The sequence below is a fragment of the Symphalangus syndactylus genome, chromosome 17, assembly GCF_028878055.3.
Source record: "Symphalangus syndactylus isolate Jambi chromosome 17, NHGRI_mSymSyn1-v2.1_pri, whole genome shotgun sequence".
In the NCBI taxonomy this organism is placed as follows: domain Eukaryota; kingdom Metazoa; phylum Chordata; class Mammalia; order Primates; family Hylobatidae; genus Symphalangus; species Symphalangus syndactylus.
In genome coordinates, this window is record NC_072439.2 from 90,905,923 (window position 1) to 90,925,800 (window position 19,878).

A 19,878-nucleotide genomic window follows, 5' to 3' on the forward strand; every position below is an offset into this window, starting at 1 on the left:
AGGATAGTGTTTATTTCCACCTTGCAGTTTCCTATTACCTTTCTTATTGGCCCTTCTGAAAAAAAAAAAAAAATTATTTAAAAAAAATTATGTTATGCTTTTAGAACGGATCCATTAAGCCAGCACCAAGGAGAACATCTTGACACTCTATGGAATCTCAAAAAGTATGATGTGATGGCAATAAAGTGGCTCTTCAGCAGAATGTACTTGAGGTGTCTTTGTCTACAATGGTTAAAGAGACAGGAGGAGACAGCATCTTCCCTCCACACACGTTAGTGTGAAGTGGTCGTGGGTGATTGTTGTTTTTATTCTTCTTATTCCTCATTGAGAGTAGTTGCCTAAGGTATCTAAAAACCGGTAATTCTTGTTCTTCATCTTTATAAAAGATACTTAAAATATGTTTCATTATTCCCCCAACTCCACCTGGTGTCTATCCCAGGGCTTCGGTGTAATTCATATGTGAAATCGAACTGTCTATGTGGAACACATAGACAGTAGAATCAAAGTGAAGTTCAAGAGTCAGCCTGGTATCATAGAGAAAGCACTGAATTCACAATCAGAAGGTTTGGCTTTGAATCCTGGATCTACTACTTACTATCAGTAAAGCTGGGTGAACTTGGGTAGGGTTTGCCTTTTTAGTTTTTTTAATTGGTGAATTTGTCTTAATATGTCTTTTTTTGTGTTGAGGTTTGCTTTAATATGCCCTTGTTTTAATAGTTTTTCCTCTGTTATGCAAAGATTCCCCATTTAATAGGTCCTTCAGTTCATTAGATATTTACTATTCTTGAAAGAAGCACAACCACTTTTAATTTTTGATATATATAATATATAATTCAAGCTTATTTTTATGTATTCTTGCCAAAAATTGTTACATATTAATAATGACATTTACTGAGCACTTAAAATGCACCAAATGTTTTGATGTCCATGCATTTGTCATTATAAGTACAAATGCATACAATTATTTTTAACTTTTAAGGTCAGGGGTACAAGTGCAGGTTTGTTACACAGGTAAACTTGTGTCATGGGGGTTTGTTGTACAGGTTATTCAATCACCCAGGTACTAAGCCCAGTACTCATTAGTCATTTTTCCTGATCTTTTCCCTCCTCCCACCTTCTACCTTCAGGTAGGCCCCAGTGTGTGTTGTTCCTCTGTATGTGTCCATGTGTTCTCATCATTTAGCTCCCACTTATAAGTGAGAACATGGGGTATTTGGTTTTCTGTTCCTGTATTAGTTTGCTGAGGATAATGACCTCCAAATCCAACTCCATCTATGTCCCTGCAAAGGACATGATCTCATTCTTTTTTATGGCTGCATAGTATTCCATGGTGTATATGTACCACATTTTCTTTATCCAGTCTATTATTAGTGGACATTTAGGTTAATTCTATCTTTTTGCTATTGTGAAAAGTGCAGATGTATATAACTTTTATGGTCTCTAAATGGAACTTCTCTCAGTTGTTTCCTTATATTTCTCCTGATTACCATGTAGTTTTTATAAAGTTACTCAATCATTCACCTATTATCAGACAATTACTCTCCAAACTGTCAAGGACACACAAATGTAAGAGTTTATTATGATTCTTTCAAAACTGAATCTCCAAGTAAGAAACATCTATCAGTGGGGCAGAGTAAGACTTTATGATTGGAAAGATAAATGAAACTATATGAAGCATCCCCATTTATTTTTGGCTATTTCTATAATAATAATATTTCTATAGCACTTTATAGTTTAAAAAGTCTCTTCTTCATTTAGATTAATCTTCACAGTAACAGTCAGTCTGAGGTAGGAAACATTACCTTCAGTTTATAAACGGGAGAAGCCAGGCTCAGAAGAGTAGCACTGCTCTAAAGTTGCAGAAATAAGGCTGCAACCTGGTGTGTTGTCCTCGCTTTTGCCATAATAGCCCTTCCACTGTTGTGCAAAGATTCCACATGTGCCTCAGTATTATATTGTAATCTTCAATGGACAAGGGTTGCCTCTTTCATATTCGGCATTCCCTGAAGAGCATACTGGATCTCCTCTGGCCAAAACTTATTTGAAAAACAGAGAAATGCTGTCTCTTGGATTTGGTGCAGTAAGTGGAAGTGTGAAGGGTATCTATGCTTAATTTAGAAAGATTCTGCAGAAGAAAGGGCTCTATTAGATCTTTAAATAAAAAGAAGGGCAGCCGGCCAGGCGCGGTGGCTCACGCTTGTAATCCCAGCACCTTGGGAGGCTGAGGAGGGCGGATCACAAGGTCAGGAGATCGAGACCACGGTGAAACCCCGTCTACTAAAAATACAAGAAAAAAAAAATTAGCCGGGTGTGGTGGTGGGCGCCTGTAGTCCCAGCTACTCGGAGAGGCTGAGGCAGGAGAATGGTGTGAACCTGGGAGGCAGAGCTTGCAGTGAGTCGAGATTGCGCCACTGCACTCCAGCCTGGGTGACAGAGCGAGACTCCGTCTGGAAAAAAAAAAAAAAAGAAGGGCAGCCTGGGAGACAAAGGATCATTGAAGAATAGGTGATCAGGGACTGTTTTCCAGGCACAGGGTTGCCTCTTTTAAGTATCCTGGTCCCCAAAGTGACACCGTGTGTGATCGCTTTCACACCTACTATCCTATGCAACTCTCATACAGACCCATGGGAGAAGGCAGGCAGGAACTATTGGCTTTATTTTACGGATGAAGAAACCTAGAGATTAAATGACCTGTCAAAGGGCAACCACTTATTCAGGGTCACAGGAGGGCTTGACTTCATGACGCCTCTCTCCCAGGCTAGTTGTCTTCTCATTACACTGCTCTTGCTGCCTTTTGTGATTTTTTTTCATCTCCCAATACAGTGATCACTGCAGATCAAATTGGTTAAATAATCTTTGTGCCTGTGTCTGTTTTCTTTGTTGATTGTCTTTTGTTTGCAGGGAAGAGGATCGGGGTTCATTGGGCAGGTTCAGAGACCTTTTCCTCTCCAGATCTTTCTCTGGTTTTTGCTGTTCATTTGACTTTATTTAGTCTTTGACCAGGAACAACAAAAATGTCAAATGCCTGTAAGGGATGGTGGGCAATGCTGATGGACTAAAGCCAATCACACGTTTACCTTGTCACAGTCTCATTGTTTTCAGGATTGCTAATCATATAATAAAAACACTACTACCAATAATTAAAAAGTGAAAAGATAAATAAACTGGAAATCAGGGATTTCTAATCCTTATTAAATCATGAGGAACTGAATGATAAAAGTACCATGGAAACTACCATTTCTGAACTGCATCTTCTACTCAACCCCATGGATTTTTGTACATGCTCATCTAGTCTAGACCCCTGCTACTCAAAGTGTGGTCCTGAATTCAGCAGCACCAGCATCACCTGGGAGCTTGTTAGCAATGCTGACCCTTAGTCCTCACCCCAGCCAGGCCTACTGAACACAGATCTGCATTTTCACAGGATCGCCAGTTGATTCCTATGCACATTAAAATTTGAGAAGTATTCTGGTCCAGATCACTCTCATGTGCATGCATAAGAACTTCAGTGGGTTCTCACTGCTTCCATATACATCTGTTGCATCCACAAGCCCTTGTATGTCATGACTGAGTTTCTCGCTCCAGCCTTACTTACCATTATGAGCCTTTACAAATTCTATCAGTCAAATTGAACTGCCTGCTGTTTCCCCAAATTGCCGGTGCTATCCCTTGGCCTCATGATTGCACTCACCCTGTTTCCTCTGTTTTGTATGCCTCTCCCTTCTTTCTGCTGACCCGGCCTTCTCCTGTCATTCAGGGATACCAAGTCCATAGATCCTTTCTATATTGATTCAACTGGAATAATCTTATCTCCCTTCTTTGTGCTTACATTATACGACAAAGTGTAGTTCATTGTGCACTTTGTGAAGAAGGCACTCCTTGCGGCAGGGCCTCATTCTGAGTCACTTATATTCAGCATATCTCAGCCTAGTTCCCAGTGATTAGTACAGTGTGTGGCACATGGCTGGGCTCAGAACTTACCACACACTTGGTTCTGATTTAGTTCTGATCAAGCAATCCACCATATGAAGCCCTTGGCTGATACTAGCAGGGTCCATCTGTTGTGTCCTGCCTCCGTGTCCATGGGCCTCCAAGCAACTCAAAGCCCAGTAAGACTTGCCTCTGTCTTTGGGTGAAAGTATTCAGGCTAGAAAGTGCCTCAAATCTATCAAGATGTTAATGACCTGTGGCAGGACTCTGGCAGCAACAAAAGCATCTCTCTTGCCAGAATCCATTCATACTGGGTGGGTGTTTTTGACAACCACTTAATTAAACACATTGCTTTTCTCTATAAATTCACCATGGCAGCAACCTTATCCTGATAGCTAATGGTCTCTGAGTGACCTGCATTATAAGACAGTGAGGGCACTTAGTTGCTACAGTCACAAATGTACTTGGAAGTGTTTATTTTCTCATGACTGCTACCAATTAGGGAGGACTCAGAAAAAGTCAAGAGGTGAAAGGAGTCTGACGCAGCGAAATGCCTAGCTCCATCACTTACAAGCTATTTGGCCATGGTTGTACAAATCTCTTATGTCCTCTGGGCCTCAGTTTTATGATCTATAAAATGGGGATGTTAAGAGGGTTATTTCAATGGTTGCATTACTTAATAATGTACAATGCTTACAACAGTTTTTTGCCATATGTTATGTCATGTAAGAGTTGGCTTTTAATTACTATTATTAGTAATAGTATTTATTTATATTAATTCATACATTTGTTTATGTATTTACTGAGCTCCCCCTGTAAACCCAACTCTGCCCTAAGTGATAAAAGTACAGTGATAAATAAGACACAGTTTCTATCCTCAAGGAGCTTTCAGTCTTGTGAGAAAGAAAGACATGTAAACAAAGTCACAACACAGTATGATACATGCTGATATATGGCCCTACAAATGATTCCACGGGAACATAAAACTCACTGTGTATTGTTACATTAGGTAAAGAAGACATCAAGATTTAAAAAGGAGGAGGGATTTCCAAAGAAATGATGGTATAAAACATTCCTGGAAGGCCAGGCACGGTGGCTCACGCCTGTAATCCCAGCACTTCGGGAGGCCAAGGCAGGCAGATCATGAGGTCAAGAGATTGAGACCATCCTGGCCAACATGGTGAAACCCTGCCTGTACTAAAAATACAAAAACTAGCCGGGCGTGGTGACGCAGCCTGTAGTCCCAGCTACTCAGGAGGCTGAGGCAGGAGAATCGCTTGAACCTGAGAGGCGGAGGTTGCAGTGAACCGAGATCGCACCACTGCACTCCAGCCTGGCTATAGAGCGAGACTCTATCTCAAACAGCAGCAAAAACAACAACAAAAAACATTCCCGGAAAAGAGAAGAATACGTACAGAGTAACAGAGACAGGCTCAGGGAATCACAAACAGTGCAACGTGGCTGCATTATAGTGAGCAAGAGTGAGAGAAGTAGAAACAAGCCAGAAAAATAGTAACGAATGAGAAGGTAAGGAATTCTGAATGGTAGCCTAAGGAGTTTGGATCATATTCTCTACTGGAGTCACAAACTGGGGATCCATAGGCCATTTCCACTATGCTCCATGTTTTTTTAAATCTGATTTTGAATGCCTTCAGAAAGGCTGTGTGATCCCAGCTTTGCCAATACATCGCCGCTGCACTGCCTTACGCAGCCCCTCTTTATTCTCTAACTCAGTGTGCAGTGGTGCGTGGGAACCAGCTCTTACCCCTTCATGAGAGCCACCTATGGGTGTCTCTTCCTTTTTCTTTTTCCTTTCTTTTTTCCTTTTTTTTTTGAGACGGAGTCTTGCTCTGTCACCCAGGCTGGAGTACAGTGGCGCGATCTCGGCTCCCTGCAAGCTCTGCCTCCCGGGTTCACGCCATTCTCCTGCCTCAGCCTCTCCGAGTAGCTGGGACTACAGGCACCCGCCACCACGCCCGGCTAATTTTTTTGTATTTTCAGTAGAGACGGGGTTTCACCGTGTTAGCCAGGATGGTCTCGATCTCCTGACCTTGTGATCTGCCCGCCTCGGCTTCCCAAAGTGCTGGGATTACAGGCGTGAGCCACCGCGCTGGGCCATCTCTTCCAACTTCATGTTCAGGAACTTCACCTTGGTGTCTTGAAATCAGTTATGACAGTTATTTATACCAAGGTAATAAAGTCGGGACATTATTATTACGATTATTTTAGAACTTGTTTAATATTTACAGCACACCATTGCTTTTATGTTGCATTCATGGCCACTATAGGCATTCTATCTTAAGTTACTGAAGGATATCAAATAGGGTGTTGACATTGTTAGAAATGCATTAGCCTCTGGAAATAATTGCTCAATAATTTAAACATAGTCTTCATTATTTAGGGGCCTGCCAGTGTGTTTCCTTAAAGCAAACAAACAAGACCTCAGTCTTACTATTGAGGCCATCGACACTTTTAGACCATTTTAACAGCAGTTATACAAATGACTTTTATAGCCTGTTAGGAGCAAACAGTGCATTGTCTTCTCTCTAAGGGGTTTCCTGGGTTGTGCCAAAATGTCCTGTAGGGAAGGTAGGGTGGGTTAAGAAGAGCACGTAGAGCAAGAAGCGTGAAGAGAAGGAAGCCTGTGCTTCCAATGGTCTGTTCAGTAGACAGAACTTTACAGTCCAAGAGTTGCTGTGGTTTCTGAATTGCTTTGCCATGTGAATTAATTAAAAATGTAGAGTGCTAAGTAAAGAAAATTACCAGGGACAGAGAAGGATATTATCTAATGATAAAAGAGACAATCCACCAAGAAGATATAGCAATTCTCAATGTGAATGTACCAAGCAATAGAGTTGAAAAATATGTAAAATAGAAACTGATAGAACAGAAATGAGAAATAGACAAATCCATAATTATAGTTTGAGACTTCAACACTATTCTCTCAGTAATCGGTATCACCACTAGACAGAAGACCAGGAAAGATTTAGAAGAACTCAACGCCATGAATCAGCTGGATCTAATTAATATTTATGGAACACTTCATTCAATAACAGCAGAATGCACGTTCTTTTTAAGCATCTACATTACATATGGATGCTGATGCAATATTTTGCTTATGCAAGAGCTACCATATCCTTAGCCACAGAACAAAACTCAACAAATTTGAAAGAATTAAAATCATACAGAGTATGTTCTCTGACAATGAGTCAAACTAGAAATAAATAATAAAAAAAAGAAAAATGTCCAAACACTCGGAAATTAAACATACTTCTAAATAATTCAGTGATCAAAGAGGGAATCTCAAAGGAAATAAAAAGTACATTAAACTGAATAAAGAAAAAATACAACTTATCAAAATGTGTGGGATGCAGTGAAAACAGTGCTGAAAGTGAAATTTATAGCACTAAAGAAAAAGTGTACATATTAATTGAGAGAAAGTCTCAGATCAACAACCTAAGTCCCTGCTTCAAGGAATTAGAAAAAGAAGAGCAAACAAACTTAATGTGAGTAGAAGAAAGTAAATAACTTAGATAAGAATAGCAATCAATGAAAAAATTAAACCAAAAGAACTATAGAAAAAATTAACAAAACAAAAAGTTGGCTCTCTGAAAGGATCAATAAAATGGAAGGCATCTAGCAAGGCTGACCAAAAAAAAAAAAAAAAAGAAAAAGAAAAAAGAGGAGACACAAGTTACCAATATCAGGAATGAAACAGGGGATGTCACATCATATCACTACAGACGCTGCAAATGTTAAAGAGACAATAAGGGATTGTAGCTAACAATTCTACACATATAAATTTGACAACTCAGATGAAATGAACCAATTTCTCAAAACACACAAACTATTGCTACTCACTCAACATGAAAGAAAAAAAATTGAATAGCCCTATAACAATTAGGAAACTGAATGACTCAGGAGACTGAAGGCAGGGGGAGAGGAGATCACTGGAGCCCAGGAGTAGGATACTAGCCTAGGCAACATAGCGAGACCCTGTCTTCACAAAAAAAAAAAAAAAAAAAATTAGCTAGGCACACAGTGGTTCATGGCTGTGGTCCCAGCTACTCAAGAGGCTAAGGCAGGAGGATTGCCTGAGCCCAGGAGTTTGGGACTGTCTCTCTGTAGCCCTGTCCTGTTCTCAGGCTTCAGTTCCGTAGAAGGGTAACTGGTGAGCATCTCCCCCGCCTTTCCTACCAGAGTTCCTGGAGGGGGAAGCAGGACTGCTGTACAGGGAGGGCCACGGCAGCTGCTCTTCTGTCCCTGGCACAGGGCTTTCCTCAGTGTGGGCAGTTTTAGTTCCTGAACTGAATTTCTCTTCTCTCAAAAGTCACGCTGGTTGCTTTGGAGCTGTCGTTTTTTTCCCTCCTGCCTTGAGATTGACTCAATTGTAGCCCTCACTGTGAAGAAGTAGAGAGAAGCTTCTTTATCTGCTGTTTTGATACAAGTTGTTACTACAAACTTCTTACACTGTAACTTAAAAAACGCAGTCAGTGTAAATTTGTAACACGTCAGCGTTCTTTCAAATGTTGATTTCAGTGAACTTCTTTGTGTGTGTGATTTGTAGAAAAATAAATAATAAATAAAAAACTGTAAAACTATGGTCACGCCACTGGCCTCCAGCCAGGGTACCAGACAGACCCCGGCTCTAAAATTAGGAAATTTAATTAATTAAAGATTTCCGGCCAGGCACAGTGGCTCATGCTTGTAATCCCAGCACTCTGAAAGGCCTAGGTGGGCAGATTGCCAGAGCTCAGGAATTCGCGACCAGCCTGGACAACATGGTGAAACCCCTTCTCTACTAAAATACAAAAATCAGCCAGGCGTGGTGGTGGGCACCTGTAGTCCCAGCTACTTGGGAGGCTGAGGCAGGAGAATCGTTTGAACCTGGGAGGCGGAGGTTGCAGTGAGTCGAGATCGCCCCACTGCACTCCAGCCTGGGCAACAGAGCGAGACTCCATCTCAACAACAACAGCAACCGTAACAACGACAACAATTCCTCTAAAAGAAAATTTTAGGCTCAGAATTCTGTGAAATATTTACAGAAGAATGAACATTAATTTACGTTTTTTTTTCCAGAAAATAAAGCAGAAGGAAATACTCCCAACTTATTCTATGAAGCCAGTATAACCTGATACCAAAACCAGACAGTACAAAAATAAAACTATAGATCAGTATTACTCAGTACAAAAATAAAACTATAAATCAGTATTCCTCATGACTATAGATACAAAAATTCTTAAAATAATAGCAAATATAACACAATATTTTTAAAAAATTGGTGTAAAAAGAATTATACATCATAACCCAAAGTGTGTATATTCTAGGTATGCAAGGCAGGTTCAATTTGGAAAATCAATCAATATAATCAACCATATTAACAGGTTAAAGCAGGTATATCATATCATCATATCAACTGATGCAGAGAAGGTATTTGACAAAACTCAGCACCCACTCATGATAAAAACAAAAAAGAGGAAAACTTTCCTCTATTTAATAGAAAAGTTTGCATAAAATCTATAGGTAACATCATGCTGTTGGGAAATGTCTAGTGGTTCCCCCTAAGATTTGGAACAAGGAAAGGGTATTCATTCTCACTACTACAGTATTCAATGTAATACTGGAAGTTCTAGCCAGCAAAATAAGGCAAAAATAAAATAAAATAAAATGCATACAAATAAGAAAGGAAAAATATTAACTATCTCTATTTGTATATGACATGAAAATCTATTTAGAAAATTATAAGGAGTCTACCAAAACAAGCTTCCAGAACTAATACATTATTTCAGCAAATTTTCAGAATACAAGATCAGCACCTTAAGTCAGTTGTATTTTTATATACTAGCAATAAAGAAGTAAAAGCTGAAATTAAAAATGCAATAACATTTGTAATCATGCAAAATAAAGAAGAATTACTTAGGTACAAATCACACAAACATGTGTAGGACTTGACTACTGAAAGTTACACAATGCTGATAAGAGAAATCACAGAAGATCCAAATAAATGAAGAGGCATATACCGCGTTTGTAGATTGGAAGAGTCAACATAGTAAAGATGTCCATTATCTTCAAATTTGAAATACAAATCAAACACAATTCCTATCAAAATCTAAGCAAGATATTTTTGTCCGTATAGACACACTTATTTTAAAATTTGTGTGGAAAGACCAAAAAAAAAAAAAGAATAGATAAAACAGTTCTTAAAAAGAATAAGCTGCTCTTAACTGGCAGGCAGTTCCTGTTTTCTGTAGTGGAACTTCAGCCTTTCGTCATAACTGACTGGACAAAGAGAGGTTAAGTCATTAGACAGTCTGTGACCCAAAGGGAGAGCTTAAAGGAATGATCTGGATGAACAAAATTCTCCATCTTGGGAATCTGAACTGAGAGATACAGAGATACTGCAGTTAGTTTTGAGAGCAGATCTGAAAATTCATGTACAGTCAGGACTAAGTAAACAATTAAAGGTCACAGGCAAGAAGGAATTAAGAGGAATGAATATTTATGGTAGCAGAAGGCGCACACCAGTCAAGAGGAAACATGAGGTGTGTAGAGAGACACAGGACGCATGACAGAGACCACTTTTAAGAGAGTAGCTTCTGCTCCTTGTGTCTTTCCAGGTACCAGGAAGCCCAGCTGTGCTGTGGTTCATGCTCTTAGATTTCTGTGGGATTCCTCAGAGTATTTTTACAGCACATCGCCTCGTCTTGGGTTTGCCTGATCCGGGCTGTGTCCCCTCTAAGATACAAGCTGTAACGAACATGCTACAGCAGGCAGATCTCTCTCCTGCTTAAAAGAATAAAACAATGGAGGTGGCAAGATGTGTACATTTGTTCTATCTTGTCCCTCTGTTCTTCCCTCCTTGCAGCCTCATTAGAATGGGGTCTTGTTCTCCTGCCAGCTTCCTTGGCTTCTGATCAAGTGAATCCTCTCAAGCGAATTCAGAAGAGAAGAAAGTTGGTCAGGGATGGGCCTCTTGTTAGCTCCTGGTGTGCTGTAGAGTACTTGAGCTATTCAGTGGTCTTGTGGGAGAGAGAAGGATGGGGCTGTGCCCAGATTCTTTTCTTTTGTGTGGCATTTAAAATATCCTTGTACTGATGGTAGTGAAGTAGAGAGAGCAAAATTGCCTGGTCCTGTAAGGAAAATAGGTGGGAAAAGTGGCTTGATGGAACATATGTAGCCTGGGATGAGAGTCAGGTAGCTGGATTCTGGCCTTGGCTCTGTCACTTCATCCATGTCACTTTATTCAGCCTTGGTTGTTCCATCTGTAAAGTGGGGGATCATAACCATTTCATATGAAAAATAGTCATAAATTGCAAAAAAAAAAAAAAATGTGTTGTGTCCCTGCATGTGATCTGGCTTCTGCCCCGATCTCCCTCCACACTCTTTGCTCTCTTGCATCAGTCATGCTGGCCTGCTTTCTGTCTCATGGACCTCCATGGATCCCATCTCAGGGCCTTCGCAACAGCGTTTCACTTTACCTAGAATACTATTCTCCCGGGTATTCTCCCATTTCCTTTTTCTCCAGGTCTCTGTATTGATGTGTCTGTCTCCTTTTGTCTGTGTCCCCTCCTAGAATGTAAGCGCCAGAGGAATAGGGGCTTGTTTTGTTCACCATTATACCACTAGTGCCTGGAGTGCAATAGTGGCTTAATTAATATTTATTGGATCAGTAGGGGGATTACTTCTAGCCTGATTATTTGGTATCGGTTTTCTAAAGAAATGCCTTCTTTATGCCACATAGTGAGAAGAAGTTCAATCACAAATCAGTAACTTCACTTTTCAGCTATTAATATCATCCTGAGCTGCTGCCCTGTGTCTTCTGATGGGGGCTCGTATTTGCCTCCTCCGTTGGCTTCTCTGGCTGGGGTATCTAAATGAATGTAGCATAACTCCTTCAACTGCTACTCTCATGAGTTTCCATTTGGATCTTTTTTCCAACTGTTCCAGGTTCTTACTTATAAGGTGTTCCACAGCAGCCGCCTGCAAAGGGAACTTTACATATAATGCATGGTCTGTATTTTAAGTCAGAGTAACTTAAGTATAACTTCCAGTAACTTGTAGTATAATAAAAATACAACTAGTTACGCCAGAAAAACCGACAGACAGAAACCTTTTTCTCTTTCCTTCTCTCTCTCTCATACACACACCTAAAAAACATATATATATATATATATATGCACACACACATACATATGGAATTAATGACTTCTCTTTTAATTTTTTTAGGAAATTAAAATGAAAATATTTTATATATCCGAAAACTATTACAGGCTTGAGGACTTCTCTTTAAGTAGATTTACTTCACTCACCCACATTAACTCATTTGTTATTCAATGAATATACGGAGTGTTTAAGGGATTTAGAAGAATCTTCATCGTCATCACCATCATATTAATAACCAACAATATTTGAATATTTTTGTGTGCTTGGTATTGCATTAAATTCTCCGTATCTCATATCTCTTTTATCCTAACAATAGTCCTATGAGGAATACACTATTATTATCTTCATGTTGGAGATGTGAAAACCAAATCTTAGAATGGATAAGTAACTTTTACAAGATTGTACAGCTAGTAGGTGGCAGAGCTGCATTTCCAACCCCAGACCTGTGTGATAGAAAGCCCGTCACTGCTTAGGAATCTTGTGTTCATCTGTGTTTATCAAGATTGTTGGTGAAGATTAAAAGAGATGATATGTGCATAGCTACTAGCACAATACCTGATCCATAGAAGACCCTCAATATATGGAGACTTCTGTTGTAATCTAAGAAAAATTCATGGTAGAATTATTCCTCAGTACATGTAAATTTCAGAAGCTTCAAACCTGGGGTGTGTGTGTGTGTGTGTTTGGGTGTATATCTATCTCTTTCAACTAAAACTTAATGTTTGTGATTTTTATTGTATTTTTAGAACTTACAAAGCCCTTTGTTTTATAAAGAAAAAAATGGCCACTTTTTTTTCTGTAATCAACTGGAACAATATGATGGAACTCATGGTAGGACTTTCCTTACTAAAGAGAAAAAGTAGCTTTTAGGGGAACATAAACGGGTGTTTCCAGGTTTTTCCTACCTGTCTTTTATGGGGATAATCTATCTGTCTTATATTAAGTGCACCTTAAAGATAACAAAATGAATAAATAACTCCTGAGTCCTTTCCTTGTGAACATTTCAAACAATCATTCATACTTTGCAACTTGTGCTTTTCCAACCTTGAGATTTTTACCAAACAGCAGGAAATGAAGGGTTGATAAGATAGCCTTCTTCAAGGGCATCAAATAGGTACTTGGAGTAGCAAGCCCTATGGGCAAGAGGCTGGGAATCTGGGGACCTGAGTTCAGCTTCTGTGGGCTTGAGTTACCATTGTCAAGCCTCATTACACCACACTACTCTTCCTTACATATTCCCCCTCACATCTCAGAGGATTGTGTATTCCTTAACAGTGATATAATATTCTCTCTGTTCCTGGTAATTAGTACAGAGCCTGGTATGTGACTGTCTGCATGGGATAGTGGGGGGAAAAGTGAACTCCGGGGAGTCAAGTCAGGAAACCTGGGAACAGGGAAGGTTGGTGACCATTGGGTTTCTATTAGTATCCTGTGTTTACTTTGAGAGTCCTGTATTTTAAGCAAATTGGAAAGACCCAGGGAAAGAGTAACCAAATGACTGAAAGAAAAATATGTGAATATGTGGATTAGTTAGCTAAAGGATTTCCAAGACTCCACTTAACTCAGAGGGAGAGAAATTGCTTTCCTTTAGTGTCATGCATTTTTCATCTGTTTGTGTCTGAAGAGCAAAACAAAATTGGATCCTCTTCAGGGCCTGAAACCCAGTGGGTGATCAGGGAATATGTGTGGAATGAATGATTCAGTTTTTTCCTCCTGGGTTGCTGATTCCTGGTTAGCCAAGATACTATCTTTTCAAGGGCTGGGCTAAGGGGTTTGAAGGGTGCATGAAGGCTGATTTGTAAATTAGGAATAGTAACTATTTAATATAAAGGAAGATACCTCTACTGAGTGTGTGTGTGTGTGTGTGTGTGTGTGTGTGTGCAAGAGAGAGGGAGAGAGAGAGACAGACAGAATAATATTAAAAGAAAATCTTTCTTGGAAGGAAATTATTTCCAAACCACAAAATAATTTGACATAGCTTTAAAAGAGCAACTGAAAGTATTGCTGGGTGTGGGGCTGGGGCCACTGGGAGGGCATCTGTGATGATTTGAGTAACTGGGTGTGGGCACTGGAAGCTCTCGGGATGGGTCCAGCCTGTGATTCCTAGTTCGCTGTTGCCCTCTGCTGGTGAAACTGTTGTCATCCCAGGAAACTGAAGACTCACGGAGCTCTCAGGTGCCTTTTTATCTGGGGTGAGAACCTAGGCTCCATCTCCTCAATTGGGGAAGTGATAATGGTGCTGAGGAAAAGTGGCAACTAGATGAGATGCACAGACTCCTTCGCCAGGGAAGACGGGCTCTCACAACAGAGGGAATGGATCTCATGGTTCTATATTTTTCATTCTGTGACCTGCTCATTTGTTGAGCCCTTGCTCTCTCTTTGACTCTTTGCTGAGCACGGTGAGGAGACAAGATAAAAATAAATCACTGATTCTACATTAAAGGGGCATCCATTTAATATGCGCAGAGGGAGGAATGGGTAGGATAGAAAGCACTGTAATATAAAGAAAACTGTGATTAAGGCCACAACGGAAGCACCGATAGAGGCATGTGCACATTGATTGATTGATCGAAGGAGACAGGTTCTCATTTTGTACCCCAGGCTGGAGTGCAGTGGTGCTATAATAGCTCACTGCAACCTCGAACTCCCGGACTGAAGTGATCGTCTCACCTCGGCCTCCCAGGTAGCTGGGACTACAGCCGCGGACCAACACACCCAGCTAACTTTTTTATTTTTTTATTTTTAGTAGAGACAAGGTCTCCCTGTGTTGCCCAGGCTGGTCTCAAACTCCTGGGCTCAAGTGAGCCTCCCACCTCGACCTCTCAAAGTGTTGAGATTACAGGCCCAAGCCACCACGTCTGGCCTTGTGCGTATTTAAAGGGAGGAAAGATATTAGCCACTTGTGGCTAGGGGAGGTGAGGGTAAGGCTCCATGGAATAGATCGCATTTAAGCTGAAAACCTAAGGATGAGTAATTTATTTAAAAAATACCTCTCGTAACAAAAAGTTTAATGTGTTTATGGTCAGCAAAACTAAACTCTGGCAAATAAAAGCATAAAAAGTAATAAAGTCACCTGAAATTCCACCACTCACAAATAATCACTGTTAACATTTTGATATGTGGATTATTTTGTTGTTGATACAAAATTGGAAGGATACCGCAGGTAACATTCTGTATCCTGTTCTTTCTCACTATTTTGGCATGAACATTTCCGCGGTGTTACCGATTGTTTATTGACAGAAAATATGTTCTTTTGTGGGGTACTATTTCAATGTATAAACCTGAAAGTCGGGTTCCCCAAACAGCATGAGCCAAGGCATATAGGATGTGCAGTGCAAGGATAGCTGTGTTTTTAGCAACTCATTTCAGAAGTATGTTTTGGATACTACAACCTTGGAGACACAAGGCTAAGAACTGACTTTGTATTTTCAGAGTTTACAGTATAGGAGGGGAGACAGACATTAATTACGTAATCATAGAAATAACTATACAATAGCATCCAAGATAAGTACCATAAGGGGGAAATACATGTGGTCTGAAAGTGTATATCAGAAAGAAGAGGAGTAGCTACGGAGGTTTGAGAAGGCTTGCTGGAGTAAAGGGTAATGGAGCTCAGCTCTATTGGAGTTAACTAGGTGGAGATTCATGAACAACATTGCCAGCAGGGGGAACAGCATGTACGAAGGGCTTTAAGTTGGAGGGGGCACGGTGAATACAAGGATCTGAAAGAAGATAAAGGAAATGGAGTGGAGAGACTTGGCCTGAGAGGGAATTGAAGAAGTACGCAGAGCTTGACCCTGCAGAAACTTTTAGACCAGGGTAAGGTTTTTGTCATTTCTCAGAAAAGCAGGAACTGTTGAAGTGTTTTGAACCAGCGTAGGGCACTAAAGATGAGATTTGCTTTTTTTTTTTTTTTTTTTTTTTCCCCAAAGAATCCCCTTGCTGCAGTAGGGTGAAGGGATTGGAAGGGAGCAAGGGTATATGTAAGTAAATCAGGTTTGGATGACTAGTAACCCAAGCCTAGAGCAAGAGTGACTGCAATCATCTTGCAGCAGATGATGAAAGACTGAATTAGAATGGTAAGGAAGATGGAGAGAGGTGGGTGGCGCTGACATTCTTTACCTTAGGAGTAAAATTTGTAGGACTAGGCATGGAATGTGAGGAAATACGGTGAGTCCGAATGACTCCTAAGTCTCTAGCTTGAATACCTGGATGGAGGGAGGGTTCTTCCCCAAGCTAGGGAACACTGTAAGGGGACAAGGGTGGAAAAAGACAGTCTTGATTGTTGTTTTGAAGAAGAAGTTGGCTAGAAGGAAAAATTCTAGGAATGGCATGTCTCACCAGCTTCTTGCAGAGGTTGGTTTTACCATGTTTACACACCACACTGAAGGGTCCACTTTTTAAAGGTTGGTAGTACTGAGGAGAAAGCAAACACTATGCCTGGATATGGTGTCTCAGTACCTGTGTCAAGTTCCTGCACCACTGTTTGTTGGGTGCAAAGCATTGAACAAGTCATTTTCAGGATCTGTAGACCTTAGTTTCTTTGTCTTCAAAATGAGGGTAATAACATTTAGACCAAAGGGTTCTTGTGAAGATTAAAGGACAATGTTGATATTCAAGGACCTTGTAAACCTTTCTGAGCTGTACGAACACAATATATTTTTATTCCTATATTTGTTGTTATTGCCACTTAAAGCTCAATGCTATTAATATTTGGAATATGCAATTTAATGTTTCTCCATGAGTTCTTAGGGGAAAAAGTGTGAATGATGTCTAAATAAATAAACACACAACCCAGGAACTTGAGATGGCCCCAAACTATTTATAAGCCTGTATGTTTACTTGAATTTAGATATTCCTGACATGTAAATTATGCAGAGTTTGTGTCAGAGCAGAGCACTCTGTATTCCTAAAAAGAATCCTCCTTTTTTTTCTGAATCCTTTACCTTTTAAAATACATCTCATTATGGAGTGCTGACATTTTCAGTAAAACCATTCAACCAAAAGCTGCAGTTTTTTTAGACTAAAACAAGTCTGGTTTATTAGGCAGCAGCTTATAACTTACTGCTAAGTAGATGCAATCTATTTAGGGAAGTTTATGTAGATATCTGATAAGAAATTTTAGTCTTCTTCTCTTTCTGACTGAGACTGAGAATGTCAAGCAGCCTCTCAAGAATTTCCTCTTTCTGTCTAAGTGGAGGAGAAGGAGGTGAGTATCCACTGGATGGAAACTGTTGAACCAAGACTTAAACTTTATGCCATTTCCTTTCACAATACCACTAACTGTACTATGGTATTCTAGCTGAGTAATTTTGGCCTTAACCTTCTTCAAAGGGTTGTGGTAAGATGTAGAACTAATACTTATGAATATAAAATGGCAGGCATATACTAGGACCTCAATTAATGACCTCATTCTTCTTTTCTTCCTTTTTCTGCTTCTCCTTCTTTCTTTCTTTCACTTCTGTTTCCCTTTTTCTGTCCTTTGTATCTTCTCCTGTATGTCCTCCTATTGATTCAACTCCTAACTTCATCTTGCCTGTCTGTCTTTAGATTACACTGCGAAGTGGCATATAATTGGGTTACCCAAGTGACTTAGTGACACATGCCCTTCCAGCAATAGTAACAGCTAATTTATAAAGCCCTAACAGAGAATCATTTCTTTTAATTTTCTCCCCAAATGGATGATGTGAGTACTAGTATTGTCTTCATTTCACGGACATGGAACCTGAGCCATAGAAAGGTTAAAAGTCCAATATTACAGAGTTAGTAAGTGATAAAGCTGCAGATTTCCACCTCCACCCTCACACCACCAAAAGTCTGCCAAAATGATGATAACTGGAACTTATTTATCCACTCAATAGATAGGTATTTACTGCAGGCTATTTGACTGAAGGGGATGGAGTGAATAGCCCAACAGACACAGTCTCTGCCTTCATGGAACACACACATACACACACACGCGCATGCACACACACACACACACACACTCACACACACAGGGTTGATACTCAGCCTACTCAGCTTGTACTTACTAGCATTTCCCTACCTTCAGTATTGTGTATATTCTGATTGGTCAGTGCCCACATGGTACCCATTGCCAAGCATTTTATACTTCATTTCTTCTTACAAACTGTGATAAATGCTGCAAAGAGGAAAATATGTCTGCTTTGAGAAAATACAATGAGGCCAAGTTTATACAGGAGATTAGGAAATCCTCTTTGAATGAGACATTTGAACAAAGACTTGAACAATGAGTGTTTTCAGCCTACTCTGAGATGACCCTGAGTAGGGGCGGGATTATACAGGCGTGTAGTCCATGTTATGAACCTAAAATCAAGGGGATGCTATTTAATAAAGTGAACGAGGAGTGACATCATTCAGTTTGTATGTTAAGAATTGCACTGTGATTACTGTGTGGAGAATGGTGAGAATGGGGTGCCCATGCCATTTACACATTAGATTGATTCTGTGTGGTGAGGATTTAGACATGAATTGGTCATTAGTTAACCTTTTCAGTTTTTTAGGGAAAAACAAAACATGTACCAAAACAATTCTAGTATAAGTCTCGAAGTGCTGTATCCTAAAGGCTATAGTAGGCAGATAGCAAAAGCGCTGTCGGTCTGGGAATTATGAACCATGTTCACTCTCTTTTAACAAGAAGCTATTGTTTTTTATTTCTGTTCTCTCTGTTGGAGAAATTCTGAACTCTCAGTCAGAATGTTCCATGTGTGTCCGGGAAGGCTCTCACGTCTGAGGCCAATTAATTCAGTAAACACTTACCTAGTTTATCTACTTATCTACTTTACTCTGGTTCATAAAAATCTCACTTCACTTTTTTCGCTACATTTCTAACACAAGGATATGGTAGGATGAGCTGCAAATAGGAATGAGATAACTTGGAAGACAGCGGACCTGTGTTCCAGTCTCCAACTTACTTCCAGTCAGCAATGCAACCTTTGGAAATTAGCGTAGGCTAGTTCCGTAGTGAGTAAATTTGTGGTGCGGATTCAGCTAGAACAAAAAGATATTTTTGGTGTCCATGAAGGAAGATGTCCTCTATGAAGTTTCCTAGAGAACTGGGAAGATGTGGGGAAGTATGAGTCAGTTGACTGCTAACACAACACACATTGGGTATTCCCCTAATGGATTCCATCATAGGTAGGCAACCATCTTTGACCTCTGGGATGATAAAATATTTCTCCATCATCTTCCACCTTTCCTCCTTCTTTAGTCATGAGACCAGACTGAGTGGGGTAGTGGTGTGGTATTAGGTATTTCTCAGCCCCTCTCTCTTCTGAGTTGATCAAACTTCACTGTTTTCTGTGCTAGGAGAGATGTGAATGTCATTGCTTTTAACTTAGGCTGTGACATCAATTTTTATTTGCTATGATGATTCCTATAGGATAGACCACTGGAACAATGAGAAGGAGAGAATTCTGCTGGTCACAGACAAGACTCTCTTGATCTGCAAATATGACTTCATTATGCTCAGTTGTGTGCAGCTGCAGCGGATTCCTCTGAGCGCTGTCTATCGCATCTGCCTGGGCAAGTTTACCTTCCCTGGGATGTCCCTGGACAAGTGAGTATATATCTTATACTTGAAGAACTGGTGCAACAGGGATGGACATGCAGGGAAAACAAGCCAAAAATTCAGTTTGGCACTGTAAGCTGGGAGAACCCAAGGGAGGATAGTGAAATCATGAAAGTTGAAATCATTAAACTAGAGTTCCTACTCTATGTCAGCCTCCAGGGATACAACTTTAAGTAAATACATTAGTTCGTTTT

The 19,878-nt window shown here is 40.1% G+C and overlaps 1 protein-coding gene across 1 annotated transcript in view; it reads left to right on the plus strand.

The window, feature by feature from the left end:
* TPRG1 (tumor protein p63 regulated 1) overlaps window positions 1–19,878 on the plus strand; it is a 136,988-nt gene that overhangs the window by 28,813 nt on the left and 88,297 nt on the right. Inside the window, exon 4 of the mRNA XM_063620537.1 lies at window positions 19,496–19,672. Within this exon, the coding sequence (XP_063476607.1) occupies window positions 19,496–19,672 (177 nt within the window). The remainder of the gene's footprint in view (window positions 1–19,495; window positions 19,673–19,878) is intronic.